The 18,992-nt window shown below is 42.4% G+C and overlaps 1 protein-coding gene across 2 annotated transcripts in view; it reads right to left on the bottom strand.

The window, feature by feature from the left end:
- NSF (N-ethylmaleimide sensitive factor, vesicle fusing ATPase) overlaps positions 1–18,765 on the bottom strand; it is a 174,033-nt gene extending 155,268 nt beyond the window's left edge. Inside the window, exon 1 of one of the 2 annotated variants that reach the window (XM_037886719.2) lies at positions 18,575–18,765. In XM_037886719.2, coding sequence (XP_037742647.1) covers positions 18,575–18,586 — 12 coding nt within the window. In that variant the 5' untranslated portion in view covers positions 18,587–18,765. The remainder of the gene's footprint in view (positions 1–18,574) is intronic. The other variant, XM_037886720.2, reaches the window with a different exon arrangement.
- Between the last annotated feature and the right edge of the window lie 227 nt (positions 18,766–18,992).

The raw sequence follows: 18,992 nt of genomic DNA, 5'->3' as shown, positions 1-18,992 counted from the left end.
AAATTCTTTGCCCTTGGAGGGCACGCTGCCACCACCAAGTGATTTAACAAAGAATCAGGGAAAGGACCACAATGTTCCTATTCCCCCAAAAATATCCCCCCAAGCGCTAACACCCCCTTTCCTAGGGAGGCTTGAGAATAATATCCTAACCAATTGACTACAAAGTGATCACAGACCCAAACCCCTGGGTCTTAGGACAATAGAGAAATCAGTCAGGTTCTTAAAAGAAGGATTTTATTTTTTAAAAAAAGGGTAAAAATTACCTCTGTAAAATCAGGATGGAAAATAACTTTACAGGGTAACAAAAGATTCAAAAACACAGCAGAACTTCCTCTAGGCTTAGTTTCAAAGTTACAAAAAACAGGAATAAACCTCCCTCCAGCAAAGGAAAAATTCACAAGCAGAACAAAAGATAATCTAACACGCCTTGCCTGGCTTTTACTTACAATTTTTGTAATATGAGAGACTTTTAGGATGGTTTATAGGAGAAGGAGTTTTCTGACCTGATGCTTCTCTGCTTCCCAAGAGAACACACAAAACAAAACCCTCCCCCCCCCAAGATTTGAAAGTATCTTCTTTCCCCATTGGTCCTTTTGGTCAGGTGCCAACCAGGTTATTTAAGCTTCTTAACCCCTTACAGGTAAGGAGGAATTCTAGGCCACTCTTAGCTGTACGGTTATGACAAACACGAAATGCAAGGTTGTCAAACTACAACCACACACACCTCCAACTCCAGCCACAGGTGGGGAAAAGGAACTGAGGGGGGTCGGGGCAGCTCCACTCATACAGCCAGAGGAGCGGTCACAGCATGAGCGTTGCCCCCTGTGGGTACTGCTAGGCAAAAGGCTCTGGCTCCGGCATGCTTGGCATGCACACACCTAAGTGGAAGACACGCCTGCATCTACTCGAAGAACTCCAAGGTCCCTGCCGATCTGATTTGAGAGAAAATTTCCTCCTAACCCCTGCAGACAGCCAGCTGAAGCCCTACAGCATGAGATTTGATATTTGTTACCTACAGGCAGAATTCGAAACGTTATGAACATGTGGAGAGCAATGCAGGTCAGGCAAGGCCAGAAGGGACCACTGAGACCCTGCAGCCTGACCCATCCCACACACAGGCTGTAGAATTACTCCCAGAAGCTGGATTAAAGTATACCTTTGAGAGAGAGAGATCTAATCTCATTTCAAAGACCCCAAGTGATGGTGAGTTCACCACCTCCCCAGTAAGCTGTTCCAACATTTAACTATCTTCACTGCTAGGAAATTGTGTTTTATTTAAAGGTTGAATTTGTCCAGGTACAGCTTCCAGCCATTGGATCTTGTTCTGACTTTCTCAGCATGAACGAAAGCCCCCTTCCCCTCCGACACTCAGATATCTCTTGCCCATTTGTCTGTGCCTATACTCAGTGATCACCTCAACTTTCTTTTCCATAAGATGAACAGATTGAGCTCCTTCAGCCCCACATTCTATGTCTTGTTTTCCAGCCCCTGGAGCATTTTTATGGCCCTGCTTTTAACTCAACTCAGTATTTTCACATCCTTCTTGAAATGCAGACACCAGAACTGGACACAGCATTCTAGTAGTGGTCTTACCAATGCCACATACAGAGGCAAGACCACTTCCCTACTTGTTGATATTCCCTTTTTTATACATCCAAGGATCACATTAGCCTGTTTTGCGGCAGCATTGTACTAACAGCTCATGTTGAGGAGATTTTCTGAAGTGACCTCTTACATCCTTCTGAGTCACTGCTTTCCTAGATAGTCTCCCATCCTGTATGTGTAACCTGTGTTCTTCGTTCTCAGATGCATTACCTTGCATTTGGCTGTATTAAAATGCACTTTATTGGGCTATGACCATTTAATCAAGTAATTCAGATCACTCTGTAACACAGTTGTCCCCAAACTTTTTACCTTGCATCCCCCCTTACCTCTGTATGTGCCCCCTCCCCGGAGCTGGGGCCCAGGAGTGGGGACACAGATCTGGAAGGAGGGGACATGGACCAGGAGCAGAGCCGAGTGGTGCTCCCTCCCGACCCTGTGGGGGCTGGCCCAGGCCCCAGCTGTGTCCCCCCGAATGTTCCTCCACACCCCCTAAGGGAGTGCCCCCTAAGGGAGTTTGGGGACCTCTGCTGTAACCGTATCCTGCCCTCATTATTTACTACCCTACCAAACTTTGTGTCATCTGCAAACTTTACTAGCAAAGATTTTATATCGTAGTCTAGATTATTGATAAAAATATTAACTAGCCTTGGACCAAGAACCAATCCCTAGGGCAGCCTGTAAGAAGCTGCCCCACTCCATTGATAACTCCCCATTTACATTTTGAGATCTATTGGTGAGACAGTTTCTAATTAATTTATTGTGTTCCCTGTTAATTCCATATAATGCAAGTTCATTATCCTAAATAGTAGCGTCTATTAGTTTATAGAACCTCTGACTTGATCTGCGTCCCCTTCAAATGAATTCGCAGCTATATAGTGTATTAAACTAGCCTGGATTGAAGATAGCTACACAGACTGCAACCTTCATTCAGGCAGAGAGATAGAAAGCACCTACTCAAGCTTTTCACCAAAAGGAAAAGCAGAAGCAGGGCCTGACCAGCTCCAAGTAAGGTATGAAATACTCAGAGAAAAAGACCCTGGCTTCCATTTTACTGAATGCTCAACCAGAATTCCAGAAGCTCAGTGGAAATTAGTAGTAGTAAATATTTATATTATCATAATGCCCAAGAGTCCTAGTCATGGACCAAGACCCCATTGTACTAGGCACTATACAAAGATATAGCTTTGTCTCTCTAGTTCAGTACCTTCTGGACCTATAATGAAATGCTGCTTTGTGGTCATACTAGAGTTACTACCACTGCAATAATTTCCCTAAACAAAAAGTGTTAAGGCTGATCTCCAGTTGCAAAGGTAACACATTAATGTTAAGGGAATCTTTATAAAAAGTTTATAAAGGTTTAATAAAAGGATTGATATGCTTTAGTAAGTTGTTACAGATTCCAGTAGGTTGCTTATAGCCATGACTTATAACCATCATAATACAGACATGCTACAGACATAAGTAGTAACACTTCTTAACCCTTCATAAATTCATTATCTCTTTATTAGCTATCTGTAAGAGAATAGCTAACATAAAATGTGAACATTGCATGCACAGAAATGCAGTTAGGATTGTGTGGATGATCTTACCTACAGAAAAAATACACTGGGAAAACAGTCAAGTGAGATGACCCCATTTTCAAACCCTATTTCCCAAACATTGTCCAATTTGTCTCAAACTTTCCCCAATACCTCTATCCTGGCATAAAATGAAGAATTACAAAATTCCAACTGGATTAATTTTGGCAAAGTTGGGGAGGAGGAGTCAATGAAAAGCTAGTTTAAACCTTAGTAGAGAGAGGGGAAAGTCTCATAATATCAAGCTGTGGCTTCAGAGCCCCAAGGAAAGAAGGCTTAGCAAGCCAGGGGATAAGACACTATCCTCTAGTACACAACAGCACTAGCTAGGCATACAGAACACATTTCACTAAAGAAAAGCCCATTTTGTAAGATCTGTGGATGGCATAGGTGAAGCCTGTGGGTTGTCCTGATTATTCGCAAGGCACAAGTTACTAGTTAAGCACCTTTAACTTACACAGGGCTTTACAAGCCCAGAAAACACACATCATTACCTTGTCTTATTTAGACAGTAAGCACTTCAGGGCAAGGAAACTGGGTGATACAACAGCTCTGGAGAGTGGAAGACTGGGGATTGTTGAGATGATTAGGAATGGCATAGCCTGAAGAGGGATTTGAAGATTATAAATCAGGATTTGATTAATTAGGAAAAGGGCCCCTGGCAAAGAAGTACTTGGAGACTATCCCAGGCATATGAGGCAGAGCAGAAAGCACAAAGTTGAAAGTGGGAGAAGGAGAAATGAGAGGAATGACATAGGCACAGCCAAAATTATACAGGGCCTTGTAGGGAGGGCAAAAAAAAAAAAAAAAAAAAGAATTTGATGCAGAAGAAGATAGGAGCCCAATAGACATGACTAGAGCAGCAGAAGAGGGAGATAAATAGAACTTTGTTCACTGTATTTTAAACAAACCGGGGAGGAGAGGCAGCAGGAAGATACTTGTAATGACCTCCTGATTTGCTCAGGACATGCACAGGGATTTTAGCATTGAGTACAGAGAGGAAAGTGAATTATGGAAGTAAGAGGAAGAAATCAAAGGACTTGCCTAGATAGTGGATATGATGGGGAGGGGAAAGGAGAGACTGATGAAAGTGGAGAAGATACTGAACCTGAATAATATTTGTGCTTTCTAGTCAACAAATAAGTCCTCTATGAATTTAAAATTATAGACCTTAGCCCAGGGGTGGCCAACCTGTGTCTCTGGAGCCACATGCGGCTCTTCCGAAGTTAGTATGCGGCTCCTTGTATAGGCACCAACTCCGGGGCTGGAGCTACAGTCGCCAACTTTCCAATGTGCTGGGCGGTGCTCACTGCTCAAACCCGGGCTCTGCCATAGGCCCTGCCCCCACTCCACCCCTTCCCCACCCTGAGCCTGCCATGCCCTCGTGCCTCCACCTCCCACCCAGAGCCTCCTGTATACCACGAACCAGCTGATCGGGAGGTGCAGGGAGGGAGGGGAAGGCGCTGATTGGCAGGGCTGCCAGTGGGCAGGAGGCGCTAGGAGCCGGGGGTGGAGTTGATTGGGGCTGCCGACATATTACTGTGGCTCTTTGGCAATTTACAGTGGTAAAGTGTGGCTCCTTTTCAGGCTCAAGTTGGCCACCCCTGCCTTAGCCAATGAACCAAAGGAATTAAATAATGCCATGATGCCTTGATAACACTAAGCAGCTGGCATGCTATGACCTCTGCTTGTTACACTAATCTTAATCATCTCACTGTTACATGTGCTCCCAGTCTGTAGCATCCATCTGCTGTGTCTCATAAATATTGACAGCATGCAGGTGGACTGCTTGGGTCTAAGACTGAGGACTTCAGACACCACCACAATACATATATTAAATATTAACTGGCCTTATGAACACTAACATCTTTGGAGAGCTGCACTGAAAAAAAGGAACAACAGATTCTACTAGAACTAATATAATTCATGGGATGTAGGCGGGAAGAGATGTGGATTCATGGCAGGAAGTAGTAAAAAAATAAATGGACTTGCACAAGAGTTTAAGTCCAACTATTTATTCATACTCAAAACCCACAAATTAAAGATGTACACATGAAAAATAATTTCATCATGAAACGTCTGTTATAAACACAAAATGCAAGATTTCCACAGTGCATTGATCTTCCACGAGCTGACAGACAGTACATTTAGCATAAAAGATGACCTCTGAGTCAAACTGCATCCTGAAGAGGCAATTCTCATTGCAAACTAACATCAGCAGAAGAGCCCAGAGCAAAATCAGCCTTGTGTACACTCCGAGGACAGGGTTTTGCAGACTTTATTCCAAAAAGAATGTTTAATGCCAGAAAGGATCATAATGATCATCCAGTCTGACCTCCCATGTAACATGACCTATAGGACTTCCCTGAATTAATTCCTATTTGAACTAGAGAAGATCTTTTAGAAAAACATCCAATCTTGATTTAAAATTTGACAGTGATGGAGAATTCACCACAACGCTTGGTAAATTGTTCCAATGATTAATTACCTCACTATAGAAAAAATACACTCCTGATTTCTAGTCTGAATTTGTTTAGCTTCAACTTCCAGCCACTGGATCATGTTATAGCTCTGTCAGCTAGACTGAAGAGTCCTCTACTGTATTTCTGTTCCCTATGTAGATACCTACAGTCTATGATCCAGTTTACCCCTTAACTGTCTCTTTGAAAAGCTAAATTAAGGTCCTTAAGTCTTTCACTACCAGGCACGTTCTCCAATCCTTTAATCATTCTCATGGCTATTCTCTGAACCCTCTCCAATTTATCAACAACCTTTTGAACTGTGGACAACAGAACTGGACATGGTATTCCAGCAGTGGTCACACCAGTACCAAACATATATATAACCCACCTAGGACTTAAAGAAAACCTTTATTTTCTTTCTCTATAAAAGAAAACCTTTTATTGCCACAGAATTCTTTTTGTGCCCTTTGGCTTCCCTTATCAATTTTCTACACTCCCTATTTTCTAATTTATATTCATTGTTACCAAAAAACAGTTACCTACCTTTCACACCTTTCTTCAAGGTATGTTGCACAAATCCATTCCACTGTAGGTATGTACATGCCTTGTGCACAGTTGTCAGAGAACTTTTTCTCTCAGCATTACCAGTCGGGGCAGCTCAAGTGCCCTCTGCCATCATGCACCACTGCATGCAGATATAAGAGGATGGAGCTGCTCCCAACCCCCAATCAGCTCCTTCTCACTAGATAGACTACAATAAAGAAGGGGAAGGAGGGATGTCATGGAATGGACATGTGTAACACATCTCAAGCAACAACAGTTAAGGAAAAGTAAAAACTGATTTTTCTTCTTCCAGTGATCGCACATGCCCATTCCACTGAAGGTGACTCACAAGCAGATTAACATGGATGCGGGCTCAGAGATTACCTGAACAGCAACTGTAGAACAACCCATCCAAAAATTCCTGGCAGGAAATGGCATAATGAGCAGCAAAAGTGTGAAATGATGACCAGGTTGCCACTTTGCAAATGTCTCAAATAGGTACTTGTGTCAGGAAAGCTGCTTGCGCTCTAGTCAAATGAGCCAGCACTCTAGGTGACGGCATGATATTAGCTAGCTAGTAGCACAAATGTATAAAAGGGAAAAACCTCTGAGTGGAAACCAGATTATCTTTCAGCCTGTCTGCAACCACATTGAGAATTCAGTCAAAGGTTAAAGTTTGTCATCACATTCAACAAAAAGAAGCTTCTGCTCATCTCTATGCACATGAGTCTTCAGGAAAAGAGTGGCAAATAAATTGTCTGGTCAGTGTGGAAACTGGAAACCACCTTTGCCAGAAATTTTAGGGGAAAGGTTAACTTTATCCTTATTTAAAGCTATAAAAGGAGGCTCTGAGATGAAGAATGGACTTGTTAGCCTGGGTCCTGAAGAGGGTCAGGGAATGGAGGCAGGTAGGGGAGATAAAAAGAAAAACAAACTGAAGGGAATATCCAAGACCTGCCACGCTTAGGACCCGCTGATGTGATGTCATGAGAATATAAGCACAGAGGAAGTAGGACAGACAACTGGTAGGAACAGATGGTCCTGTAAGAAATGGGATGTTGCCCTTGACAAACCAGTTAAAATGTGTGCTTAGACTGGGCCACTGTCACAGAGGAAAAGGTGGTTGCTTCCTGTAATTCCTGCCCCTTTTTCTCAGCAGCTCTTGGGGTCAAGGTATAAAGCTCTGATATCTGTGAGACAGACCAGAACTGCTTCCTCTGCACTCAGTGTATAGATTCTAAGTGACTTCAGCGTTGCTGTGGAATATTTAGGGTATGCAGCCTATTGCCTGTCTTTTCCAAAAAGAGGGAGACACACTCAAAGAGCAGATCTGGGATGGTCTCTTGTATTTCAGGAGGGAGACTGAAAGACTGCAGCCATGAGCATGTCCTCAGATACGCAGACACCATGGATTGAGCTGGTGAGTCTGCTGCATCCAATCTCCGCTAGAGAGCTGTCCTTGCCACCAGCTTGCCCTCCTCTACCATCAGAGTGAACTCCTCCCTGGAGTCCTCCAGTTGCTTATCGTTTAAATTTCATGATGTATTCCCACAGAGTCAAGTCACAGCAACTTAGTCAAGCTTGCTGGTTGGCAATTCTAAGTTGCAGCCCTCCTCTCAAATAAACTTGACAACCAAACTAGCCCAGTCACTGATTCCATCCCCTTCAGTGTTGATGCCTCTGCCTCTCCCACTCATTAGCTGCCGCCACCACAAAGAGCCTGGGGGCAGGTCAGAGTAGAGATGTTCGAAACCCGTAGAAGGGACATAGTATTTCCTCCCTGCCCATTTCATCGTAGGAAGGAGAAAGAAAGGGTCTGACAAAATGTTTTGATCAGCTTCAGAATCGCTTCATTAATCGGGAGTGGCATTCTGGAGGGCCCTGCTGAAGCCAATATATCCACTAGCTTGTGGGATTTCTCTCTGACTTCTTCCACCTGAGCATTCAACACTTTAAAGCAGTTCTTGGTGAGCCCTGTAATCCCCAGTGGTGGTGAATTGTTCACCATCTCTGTAGCCTCATATGATGAAGAAGATGATACACCCAGATGCTGAGGCAATGACTGGTCTCTCTCTTGTGGTGAAGGAACTGTCTGAGCAACTTCCAGCTGCTCGGTATCAGTCCCGGTATTGCGCGTTGGCCAATGTTGTCTGCAGTGCCAATGATCTTAGTGCACTCTCAAGCAAATCAGCTCACATGGATGAGGGAAAGTCCTAACAGGCGGAGGGACACCCCACAGTGTCCAAAAAGGCCACTGATACGGCAGTGGTGGGCCCCATGCTTCTGTAGGCCATTGCCCCTTGCAATGTGTCCACTGCTGGAAGTGCCGCAACCACCATGGATTCTGCCCCAAGGCTCCAACGGAGGGTAAGCTTCCCTTTGGGTATGGGACATAAAAGACCCCACTTCTGAGTCTGATGAAAATGACTCAGAGCCCTGTAACAACAATGGAGCAGGTAAGCCAAATCCAGGAATGGCACTATCAGGGCTATAACAGTGGCTTGCCCCTTGAAAGTACCACCTCTCAGGTACTTGAAGCACAGAGGGCACAGTTACCACAGTCTCTTGTGGAGCTGACGTAGGAACTACAGTCACCAGCACCAGTTGAAACTCTTGCTGTATCACTGTGGACACCGGTACCAAAAGGTTGAGAAGTTCTCTATTGGCTGCGTACACCTCTGATGACGTCGGTACCGGAACTAGGTCTTTAATTTGGTGTCTCTGCATCAGAACTTCAGGGGACAGTCTTGAGGGACCTGGCACAGATTCCGGAGTCAATGAACCCACATTTTTGAGATCAGAGGAATGCTTCCCCTCAGAGTCTCTCCCTAAGTCTTTAGTGATCTCAGTACTGAAGATCTTGCTGAACGGGGTCCCTGGAAGATCCATTTCTATTCTTTGGTACCGGAGACATGGAATGAGGTGCCAAAGACATCTCGGATGGCACACCCTGTACTGATGGTGAAGCACTTGGAGTACACTCTGATCCCAATGGCTCTGATGTAGGGCAGAATGCCACCTCCATAAGGAGATATTTAAGTCTCATAGCTCTATCTTTTTTAGAGCAAGGCTTAACTCCTCTACAAAATGTGACATTTGTCACTGATGTGGGACTCCCCAAAACATTTTAGGCAGCTGGCTGTGGGTTGCTGACCAGCATCAGCCTGGCACATTACTGGCAAGACTAAAACCCTGGAGAGCAAGGCATGACTATGGTACCAGTACCAAGATTCAAACTTGGCCCAAAAAGGACCTAAAACCGAAACCTATAACTAACACTAACTATACTCTATATCTAACTAACTACTAGGAACATACAAACTATATTTAAAGAACAAGGGAAATAAACTTGTGATAGATGGTTAAAGGATTAGAAAACATGCCTTATGGTGACAGAATCAAGGAGGTCAATCTATTTAGCTTAAAAAAAAGAGAAGGTTTTGGGTGACTTGATTACAGTTTCAGAGTACCCACATGGGGAACAGATATTTAATAATAGGCTCTTCAAGCTAGCAGAGAAAAGTATAACAGAACCTGACGGCTAGAAGTTGAAGCTGGACAAATTCAGACTGGAAATAAGGCATAAATTTTTAACAGTAGAGTAATTAATCATTGGGACAACCTACCAATGCTCGTGGTGGAGTCTACATCACCAACAATTTTTAAATGAAGGCTGGATGTTTTACTAAAAGATACACTCTAGGAATTATTTCAGAGAAGTTCTATGGCCTGTGTTATAGAGGTCAGACTAGATGCTCACAGTAGTCCCTTCTGGCCTTGGAATCAATGAAGTACCTCCTAGGAGGGAGAGAGCAGGAAAGATGGAACATGCATCTGTTCTTTCTTGTGAAGTGAACACATTTGATACAGTCATTGAGAGAATATAAACATGGAACCCCATGGTGCCATTTTTACAGAATTACATTTAGGCAAAAATACCATCTGCTTTTATGAGAAACTAAATCCCACCATGTTCCTTCTGCATTTTTTCATCTAGTGTAGCCTACAAGATGGTGAACCAAGAGCGAACCACATGAGCTTCTCCAAAGAGAGGTTAATGAGCTACATTCAGGGGTAAACTTTCCCCTTCCCTCATCTGCCATGAGCAAAGCCCTTATTAAGAACCACATTATGTAAGGCTAATTCTGTATTCTCCCTCCAATTTGCCATGAGATAAATTGGACTACAGGTAACACTGATGTTTCTCATGCTGCAAGATAACTGCTGGGTTCCCCCTTACCTTACAATTTATTACTTCAAATCCTAACATTAACAAACCATTACCAGAGACACAAAAGCAACTATAAGAGCAACACAGGGGGCAGGAGGAAGTTCATTGATGCTGATAATACATAACATTTATGCAGCATTTTTCATTCTGGAGAATCCAAAATTGTGACACTGATCATCTAAATAGAGCATCATTTAGATTTAGCCACCACTAGGACAGAGGGCAGCAAGTAATCTGTGCACATCATACTGCACAGCAGTTGGAATGGGATTTTGTATTATTTTAAATAAGGACAGCACAGTAATCTTACAAGAATTACTTCAGTGTCCATACAGAATAGACAAGCCTTCATAATAAGAAATAATAATCCCTTCACGTCCTGCCCGAATGATCCTAACAGAAATTGTACGGATCCCAATTTATCCACCACAGAATAATGAAATTCTGAGCCAACCATACCAGGATTTGAACCTGTGATACTAGGGGGTCCAGGTAGTTCAAACCAAGGACTTAAAGTGCTAAGCATTGCCTTCAGCCATTTTCAGATATGGTGCTACACATAAATTGGTGCTTCTGTTATCCCCCTCTGAAAGCCAGGATAAGGGTCCAGAACAAAAGTTTGGTGCTTGTGATTAAAATAAAATCATCAGTGCTTGTGAAGTAGTACAAATTTAGCCTGGAATAAGCTTTCTGGGATATTGCTTGGGATTTTAATACAATGCAAACTCCAAGTTATAAAGGAAACTCAAAACAATTAAGTTGTTACCACAGCTGCCAATTAAACTCAGTTAACTCACGCAATTAACTCAAAAAAATTAATCGCGATTAATCAGTTTTAACTGCACTGCTCAACAGAATACCAACTGAAATTTATTAAATATTTTTGATGTTTTTCTACATCATGCATATTGTATTCTGTGTTGTAATTGAAATCAAAGTGTATATTATTTTTATTATAAATATTTGCACTGTAAAAATGATAAAAGAAACAGCATTTTTCAAGTCACCACACACAAGTACTGTAGTGCAATCTCTTTGTTGCGAAAGTGCAACTTACAAATGTAGATATTTTTTGTTACATAACTGCACTCAAAAACAAAACAATGTAAAACTTCAGTGCCTACAAGTCCACTCAGTCCTATTTCTTGTTCAGCCAATCGCTAAGACAAACAAGTTTGTTTACACTTACAGAATATAATGCTGCTCGCTTCTTATATACGTCACCAGAAAGCGAGAACAGGCATTTGCATGGCACTTTTGTAGCCAGCATTGCAAGGTAATTTACATGCCAGATATGTTAAACAATTGTATGCCCCTCCATGCTTCGGCCACCATTCCAGAGGACATGCTTCCATGCTGATGACGCTCATTAAAAAAAAATAATGTGTTAATTAAATTTGTGACTGAACTCCTTGGAGGAGAATTGTATGTCGCCTGGTCTGTTTTACCCACATTCTGCCATATATTTCAGGTTATAGCAGTCTCGGATGATGACCCAGCACATGTTCATTTTAAAAACACTTTGACTGCCAATTTGACCAAACACAAAGAAGGTACCAATGTGAGATTTCTAAAGATAGCCACAGCACTCAACCCAAGGTTTAAGAATCTGAAGTGCCTTCCAAAATCTGAGAGGGATGAGGTGTTGAGCATACTTTCAGAAGCCTTAAAGGAGCAATATTCCAATGTGGAAACTACAAAACCCGAACCACCAAAAAAGAAAATCAACCTTCTGCTGGTGGCATCTGACTCAGATAATGAAAATGAGCATACGTTGATCCACACTGCTTTGGACTGTTATTGAGCAGAACCCATCATCAGCATGGACGCATGCCCCCTAAAATGCTGGTAGAAGCATGAAGGGACATTTGAATCTTTAGCGCACCTGGCACGTAAATATCTTGCGACACCAGCTACAATAGTGCCATGAGAATGCCTGTTCTCACTTTCAGGTGACATTATAAACAAGAAGCGGGCAGCACTTTCTCCTGATATGTAAACAAACTTATCTGTCTGAGCGATTGGCTGAACAAGAAGTAGGACTCAGTGGACTTGCAGGCACTAAAATTTTACATTGTTTATTTTTGAATGCAGTTACTTTTGTACATAATTCTACATTTGTAAATTCAACTTTTATGATAAAGAAATTGTACTACAGTACTTCTTTAGGTGAATTGAAAAATACTAAGTCTTTTTTTTTTACAGTGCAAATACCTGTAATCAAAAATAAAGATAAAGTGAGCACTGTACACTTTGTATTCTGTATTGTAAATGAAATCTATATATTTGAAAAAGTAGAAAACATCCAAAAATATTTAAATAAATGGTATTCTATTGTTGTTTAACAGTGTGATTAATCAAGATTAATTTTTTTTAATCGCTTGACAGCCCTAGTTGTTACCATCAGGGTGGATTTTATTTAAATCAAATTGATTTAAATCATGATTTAAATCACTAGTCAGGAAGACTCACTTTAATCATGGATTTCTACATAAAAGTGCATTCTTGTTGGTTGTTATAACCTTAATACATATTCTTCACAACTCAGAGATAGATGTAGGTTTCATTTTTAGAAGGAACACACTATACATTTTAAAGTGATTTATTTTGAAAAACCTTTTCAGATTAGTTTTACAGCTATATCAGAAAATGAATGATTGGTTGGTTGGTTATTTCATTTACCAAATGTAATTGAAGCAGATATTTATGAAGTCATTGGGAGGTGAACTATCTCCAGTTCAACAGGTTAATCATTAATATTTGGAGGATTTTCTTGCCATGCTGTATTAGGAGGACATCACCAGACAGAAATTTAAATTGTTTTATTTAAACTAAAACAACAATGTTATATATTCTGGATTTTTTTCTTCAACAGCAAACATAATATTTTAACAAAACAAGCATATGAATTTTTGAATTTAGTTAAACATTCAAGTTTTTTAAATCAGGTTTGTTTTTGTTGAAATTGTTAATGAAATTTAAAAAAAAATTAAATCGACTATCTCAGCCATGTCAACATGAGAAACTTAAAATATTGGCTTCTGCAGCTAACTCAGTCGTATTCACCTTCATTTTCCTGTTTGTTCATAATCTGGAAAAGAAAAACAAGCTTTCCTGCTTTTTCAGGTCCCAAACGATTTCTCAATTTGGAATGAATTAGTCCAAAGGAAGAAAATGTTCCCTTCTAGTGAGAGAATGGTATGCTAGATCTCAAATCAATGAAGGCTACACTCAGAAAGACCAAGACTTCTGGAATATGCTGCTCAAACGTTTTCACTTTTGTTTCTACTGGCTGTCCCTTCCTTCTCACATTTATCTCCAGACTTCTTCTCCTTGTCCAGATCTATTCTGCCCCCAACAATCTTCTATTTATTGAACTTTTTGGAACTTTGCACTTTTAGAGACAGGTAAGGGTTGACTCTGTATACACAAATTTGCAGAGGGACAATAGGGTTGAGGTCTGTTATTTCTCACCTCTATATATTATTTATTTATTTACTTAAAAAAAATTTTGCTGTTAACAAGCATGTTATCTCTGGAGACACAAATCCACAGTTTGAGAACTGCAAAACTAGACTGAGCCCCGTTGGGTAGACAGAAAGATTAACCTAAATAATCTGTACAGAAGCCCCTGGAACCCAGTAAGATTGGGTCCCTAGTCGATGAACTATTGGAACTCATTTACAAAACTTTTCTTAAACATTACATGAATATATTGTCTCATACTATGGAATTTGGATTTATAATCCCTATTCCATGATGAGATATCTTTAGATAGGTTTTTTCCCTCAAAAAGCATTTTATTAAAAAAAATCCGATTTAAATAAAAAAATCCCATTTTTTTTTAAATCATTGATTTTTATCCACCCTGGTTACCATCCACAAATCGGATGTCCTAGAGAGACAGAGAACTTGATGGCATTAAATGAAGTCCTGGACATGGTGTTTTCCATTTTTGGAGTCCTAGGGGGGGATAAGTTTGATATTCATAGTAGAAATAAGTTACTAATTGCCAGTTCTCTACTGAATATGAGAATCAGCATTACCTTTGTACTGATAGACAAAGATGCTCCTCATTTGACAGAGGAAAGCTTAACTTGCTAATCCTGACAGCAGGTTACGCAACAGCATCTAAATCGGGGCGAGATTTTGTTCTTACATTGAGAACTGGATGTTAAAACCTGATGCTTGGCTCCCTGTACTAGATGAATATTAAACCACTGTACTTGTAATTTACCATATGTTAGTCGCATTCCTCTCTCCTTTACCATGACTCTGAAAATGTACCTTGAAACTGCAAAATTAGATTCCCCTATTTCCTCACTACCTTTTTATTTTCATTTATATTCCTGATGGCAAGCTATTGAATCTCCTTAAGTAGGTCTGAAGCAGTCTTAAGCACAAAGATCTGGGCTTCTGTTGCAATTGTGATGTAAGGATCTCTGCTCTGCTCTCCTTGCTTGATGCTTGTGACCCAGTAGGGAGTTGAAACTGACTGTTTCTCCATCCTGTTGGTGCACAAGAAAGGAACTAGTAAGAACCAGTGTGCTGTGACCATCTGATGTTGCAGTCACAACACATCTTATATGAAGCCTGATTACGTTAAGTGGCTTGCAACAGACCTTGTGTTAAGATCAACAGAATCACTTTGGAAGTTTAAAAATATGAAGACATCATTTTCTCTACAGCCACCCTTTGGGAACTGTGTTTAGAAACAATAACCTAATGTATTTTTTTTTCTACATTAGTACATGACACCTATCTCCTGTAGCTCAATTTTTGGAAATCAGCAAACCAATACAAACACGGTATTTCCAGGAGAATCAAATATATCCTAAGTAGCTTCATCTTCAAATTATTTTATATCCATCAACTCATTAATACTCAATATCACTAAGACGAAGGTAGGAAAGTATTAGCCCCACTTTACAGATGGGGGAAAAACGTTCAGTGAGTTGACAGAGGCCACGACTGAGCTGGTGTTGGAGCTACAATAAAAACTATGATGTTTCTGACATCCAGTTCTGTGTTCAGACCACCAAACCATGACTCAAGCTCTTCAGACGTTTAAAAAAAAAATCAAATTGTGTCACTAACATAGTTAAGACTCTTTCTTTACAAAAGACCTCAGAAAATAAGTATCCAATTTCATTCTTCATTACCTCAATATGGTCATATACATAAACAAGACATCACATCTTAATATAGATCCCGAATGTTATAAATTGAAATTTCCTCCTGTAGGTCCCATTGCTGGCAAATGAGGGAAACTAACCACCAGTACCACGGGTTTCATAGGACGTTATTCTGTCACTTGTCTGGAGATATTTCTGGTTTTAATCATGTAGGTTTTGAATTTTTTTTAAAACATCTTAGTAGTCAAAATGCTTAATTTAAAAAGCAAAGAAGAATAAAAAAATCACAAATATGAGTTTAGCAAGTGCTCTGCACTGTTTGTGTTTTCATGGGGTACATCATACACCCATTGTCCAAGAAAAAGACAAACCTGATAACAAATGCTTTTCCAAGACATCAAACCTAAATTGGCAGGATTTCCCTTCAAGTTCTGTAATGGCTTAGTTTTACTAAAAGATCAGCAATATCAACCACATGAGCATCTAGTGTGTGTAACATCACAGGTAGGAGACCCTCATTTCCAGCTGCGAAGCCTCCATTTCCATCTGCTTCATTTGTCTATCAAAAAGGTTTTGCAAATTAAATTCTTCTGTTTTGGAAGGAGTTGTGCTCCTTAAGCATGTGTAACAAGTTCAACAATATCAAGTCAAACTTAGTGCCTTTGAAGGCGAACAGCTGTGTTCTTTACCTGATTATCCTGAAAACATTAATTCCTATCACAATGAGATTTTTAGTGGCTTTAAGTTACTTTGAGTTTGAATAGTAAGCTTTTTTTAAAAAAAAAAAGCTGTTGAATAAATGTTAATTTTCATGAAAGTGAAGTGTCTTAAGCCAGCTGCTGCTGAGATTCTCCTTAGATAAAAAAATAGACTCTAGGCAAGAAATACAGAGTGGCATACATTCCTCTTCACTCCTCCCTTGACGCAGGTGCTTCCACTGCCATAAAGCCTCTGCTTGTATTTTCAAAAGCAAGCAAAATTTGAACTTCAGAGATGAGCAGGACTGGTAACTACAACAGATACCTGTGTTTACTCTAGCTAGAGACAGGTTTCAGAGTGGTAGCCGTATTAGTCTCTATCAGCAAAAACGAGGAGTCCTTGTGGCATCTTAGAGACTAACAAATTTATCTGGGCATAAGCTCTCGTGGGTTAGAACCCACTCCATCAGATGCATGGAGTGGAAAATACAGGAGCAGGTATAAATACATGAAAAGATGTGAGACGCCTTACCAAGTGTGAGACGCCACTAGCCTTCAGCCCCCAACTAAAACCTCTCCAGAGCATCATCAAGGATCTACAACCTATCCTGAAGGACGATCCCTCATGCTCACAGACCTTGGGGAACAGGCCAGTCCTCGCTTACAGACAGCCGCCCAATCTGAAGAAAATACTCACCAGCAACTACACACCACACAACAAAAATACTAACCCAGGAACGAAACCCTGCAACAAACCCCCGGTGCCAACTCTGTCTACATATCTATTCAAGGGACACCATCATAGGACCTGACCACATCAACCACACCATCAGGGGCTCGTTCACCTGCATATCTACCAATGACCTCGCTGTTAAGCTTGACATTACTACAGTAAAAGTTCAGACCAGATTTCTGTTTAAAGCTTGAATCTAAGTGCTCCAATATCTACTCGGTTGCTCAGATTGCCTTGAAATTTGGTGTGCCTTATGGCAGCACGGGATTCTGTTAGGGATCCAAATTTGGGGACATTTGAACAAGGGGCTCCCAAGATATAGCACCTGAAAAAAAATAGCTTTTCTTAACATTAAGAGACTCTGGCACCCAAATTTCGCTTGGAGAGAGAGATCAAACAAGTGCTCCATTGCACTAGGGTCTCCAGCATTTGAACGTTATCCTCACAGAGTGCATGCCACCCACCAGCCCTCTGAGAAAAAATCAAACTAAAGCTTACTTTGAAAATGGTTTTGTTACTCTAGTTGAGTTTGTCAGAAGCCTCTTGCATGGAATGATGAACTAAAGAATTAAACTGTGTATGTGCAGACCGAGGGGCTATTTAGAAAGCTACCTCTTTATAATAAAACCTGGGACTATCACAGTCCAAGTCTAATCCCAGCTCTACCCCAGGCATTGTAAAACTACATTTACACTCCAGTGGCCGTGTCACTGCAGCTGTGCTGCTGTACCTAATGTCATAGTGTAGAGGCTTCCTACATCAACAGGAGAGGTTTCTTCCACCAGCGCAGCTCATCCAGCTCTCCGAGAGGTGGTAGCTAAATCAACAGAAAAACTCTTCCATTGACCTACCCACTTCTATATCAGGCGCTAGGTAAACCTAACTAGAGGGCTCAACGTGTTTAATTTTTCACATCCTTGACAAAGCTAGGTCAATCTAATTTTTAAGTGATGCTCAAACCTGAGTTCAAGTCCCAACCTAGGACAGGAATCTCAAATTAAAAGCAAGCATATTGTTCCACTCTGCCTCTATCAAGGGGGATTTTTATTATAGGGAAATGTAACCTAAGGACAACAGAATATTCACACTGAAATTATTTTCTGAAAAGAAAGTAAACTATAAAAGCAAGTGCTCGCCGAGAGGGGAAGGGGATTCGCACTGGAAGAGTAAATGGGAACAGGGGGAAGGGGCTGGGGACCAGGTGATGGGAAGGGGAGAGGTGGGACTCTGAGAAGCGGGATACGAGGGATCAGTGTTGGGGGACCAGGGGAGAATAGGGACAGGGGCACCTGTCAGCCCCACATTCCCCTCCTGTGGGTATGCCACGATCTGGGGGACCCGGCCCGGGGGAAAGGGGGGTGATTGGAGAGAAAGGGGACCCAGCATGGGGGGCGGGGGAGGAGAGGGGGGGGCCCCTGGGGAAGGAGGGATGGCCGGGAGGGGGGAAAGGGGGACTCGGCCCAGGGGAAAGGGTGGGGGACTGGGGGCAAGGGGGGATTGGGCCGGGGAGGAAGGGGGTGACTGGGGGAAAGGGGACCCGGAACGGGGGCGACGGGGGGGGGGAGGGGGACGCCCCTCACGCGCACTCACCCGCCCCGCCATCTCGCCGCGGCTCCCTGCAGACACCAACCGGCAGCCGAACGTTAGCGCGTCAGGCGGCCGCGCATGCGCGCTGCAGCCATACTGCACTGCGTCCGGGGCGGAGCGGCGCCTCCGCAGGTGATTCAGCAGAGTCGCCGAGCGCCCGGCAGAGGGCGGGGCTGTGCGCCCCGCGCGGTGACGTCACCCTGCCGGGCGGTGCCCGCCCCGGGCCGGCCGGTGGCGGGTTGGGACCCGCGGGGCCGCCCGGGCTCAGGCGGAGGGAGGCAAAACCGGGAGTTGGCATTGCGGGGAAACCGCGGAGGTTTAAAAGCCGCCTCGGGAAGCGGGGGGGCCACACGGGCTGCCGCCCCCGCCCGCGCCACCCCGTTTCCTCCCCGCTGGCCCAGCGCGCGGGAGCGGGAGCGGC

Source organism: Chelonia mydas, chromosome 27 (assembly GCF_015237465.2).
Source record: "Chelonia mydas isolate rCheMyd1 chromosome 27, rCheMyd1.pri.v2, whole genome shotgun sequence".
Lineage (NCBI taxonomy): Eukaryota > Metazoa > Chordata > Testudines > Cheloniidae > Chelonia > Chelonia mydas.
This window is presented reverse-complemented; position numbering and strand designations above follow the sequence as displayed.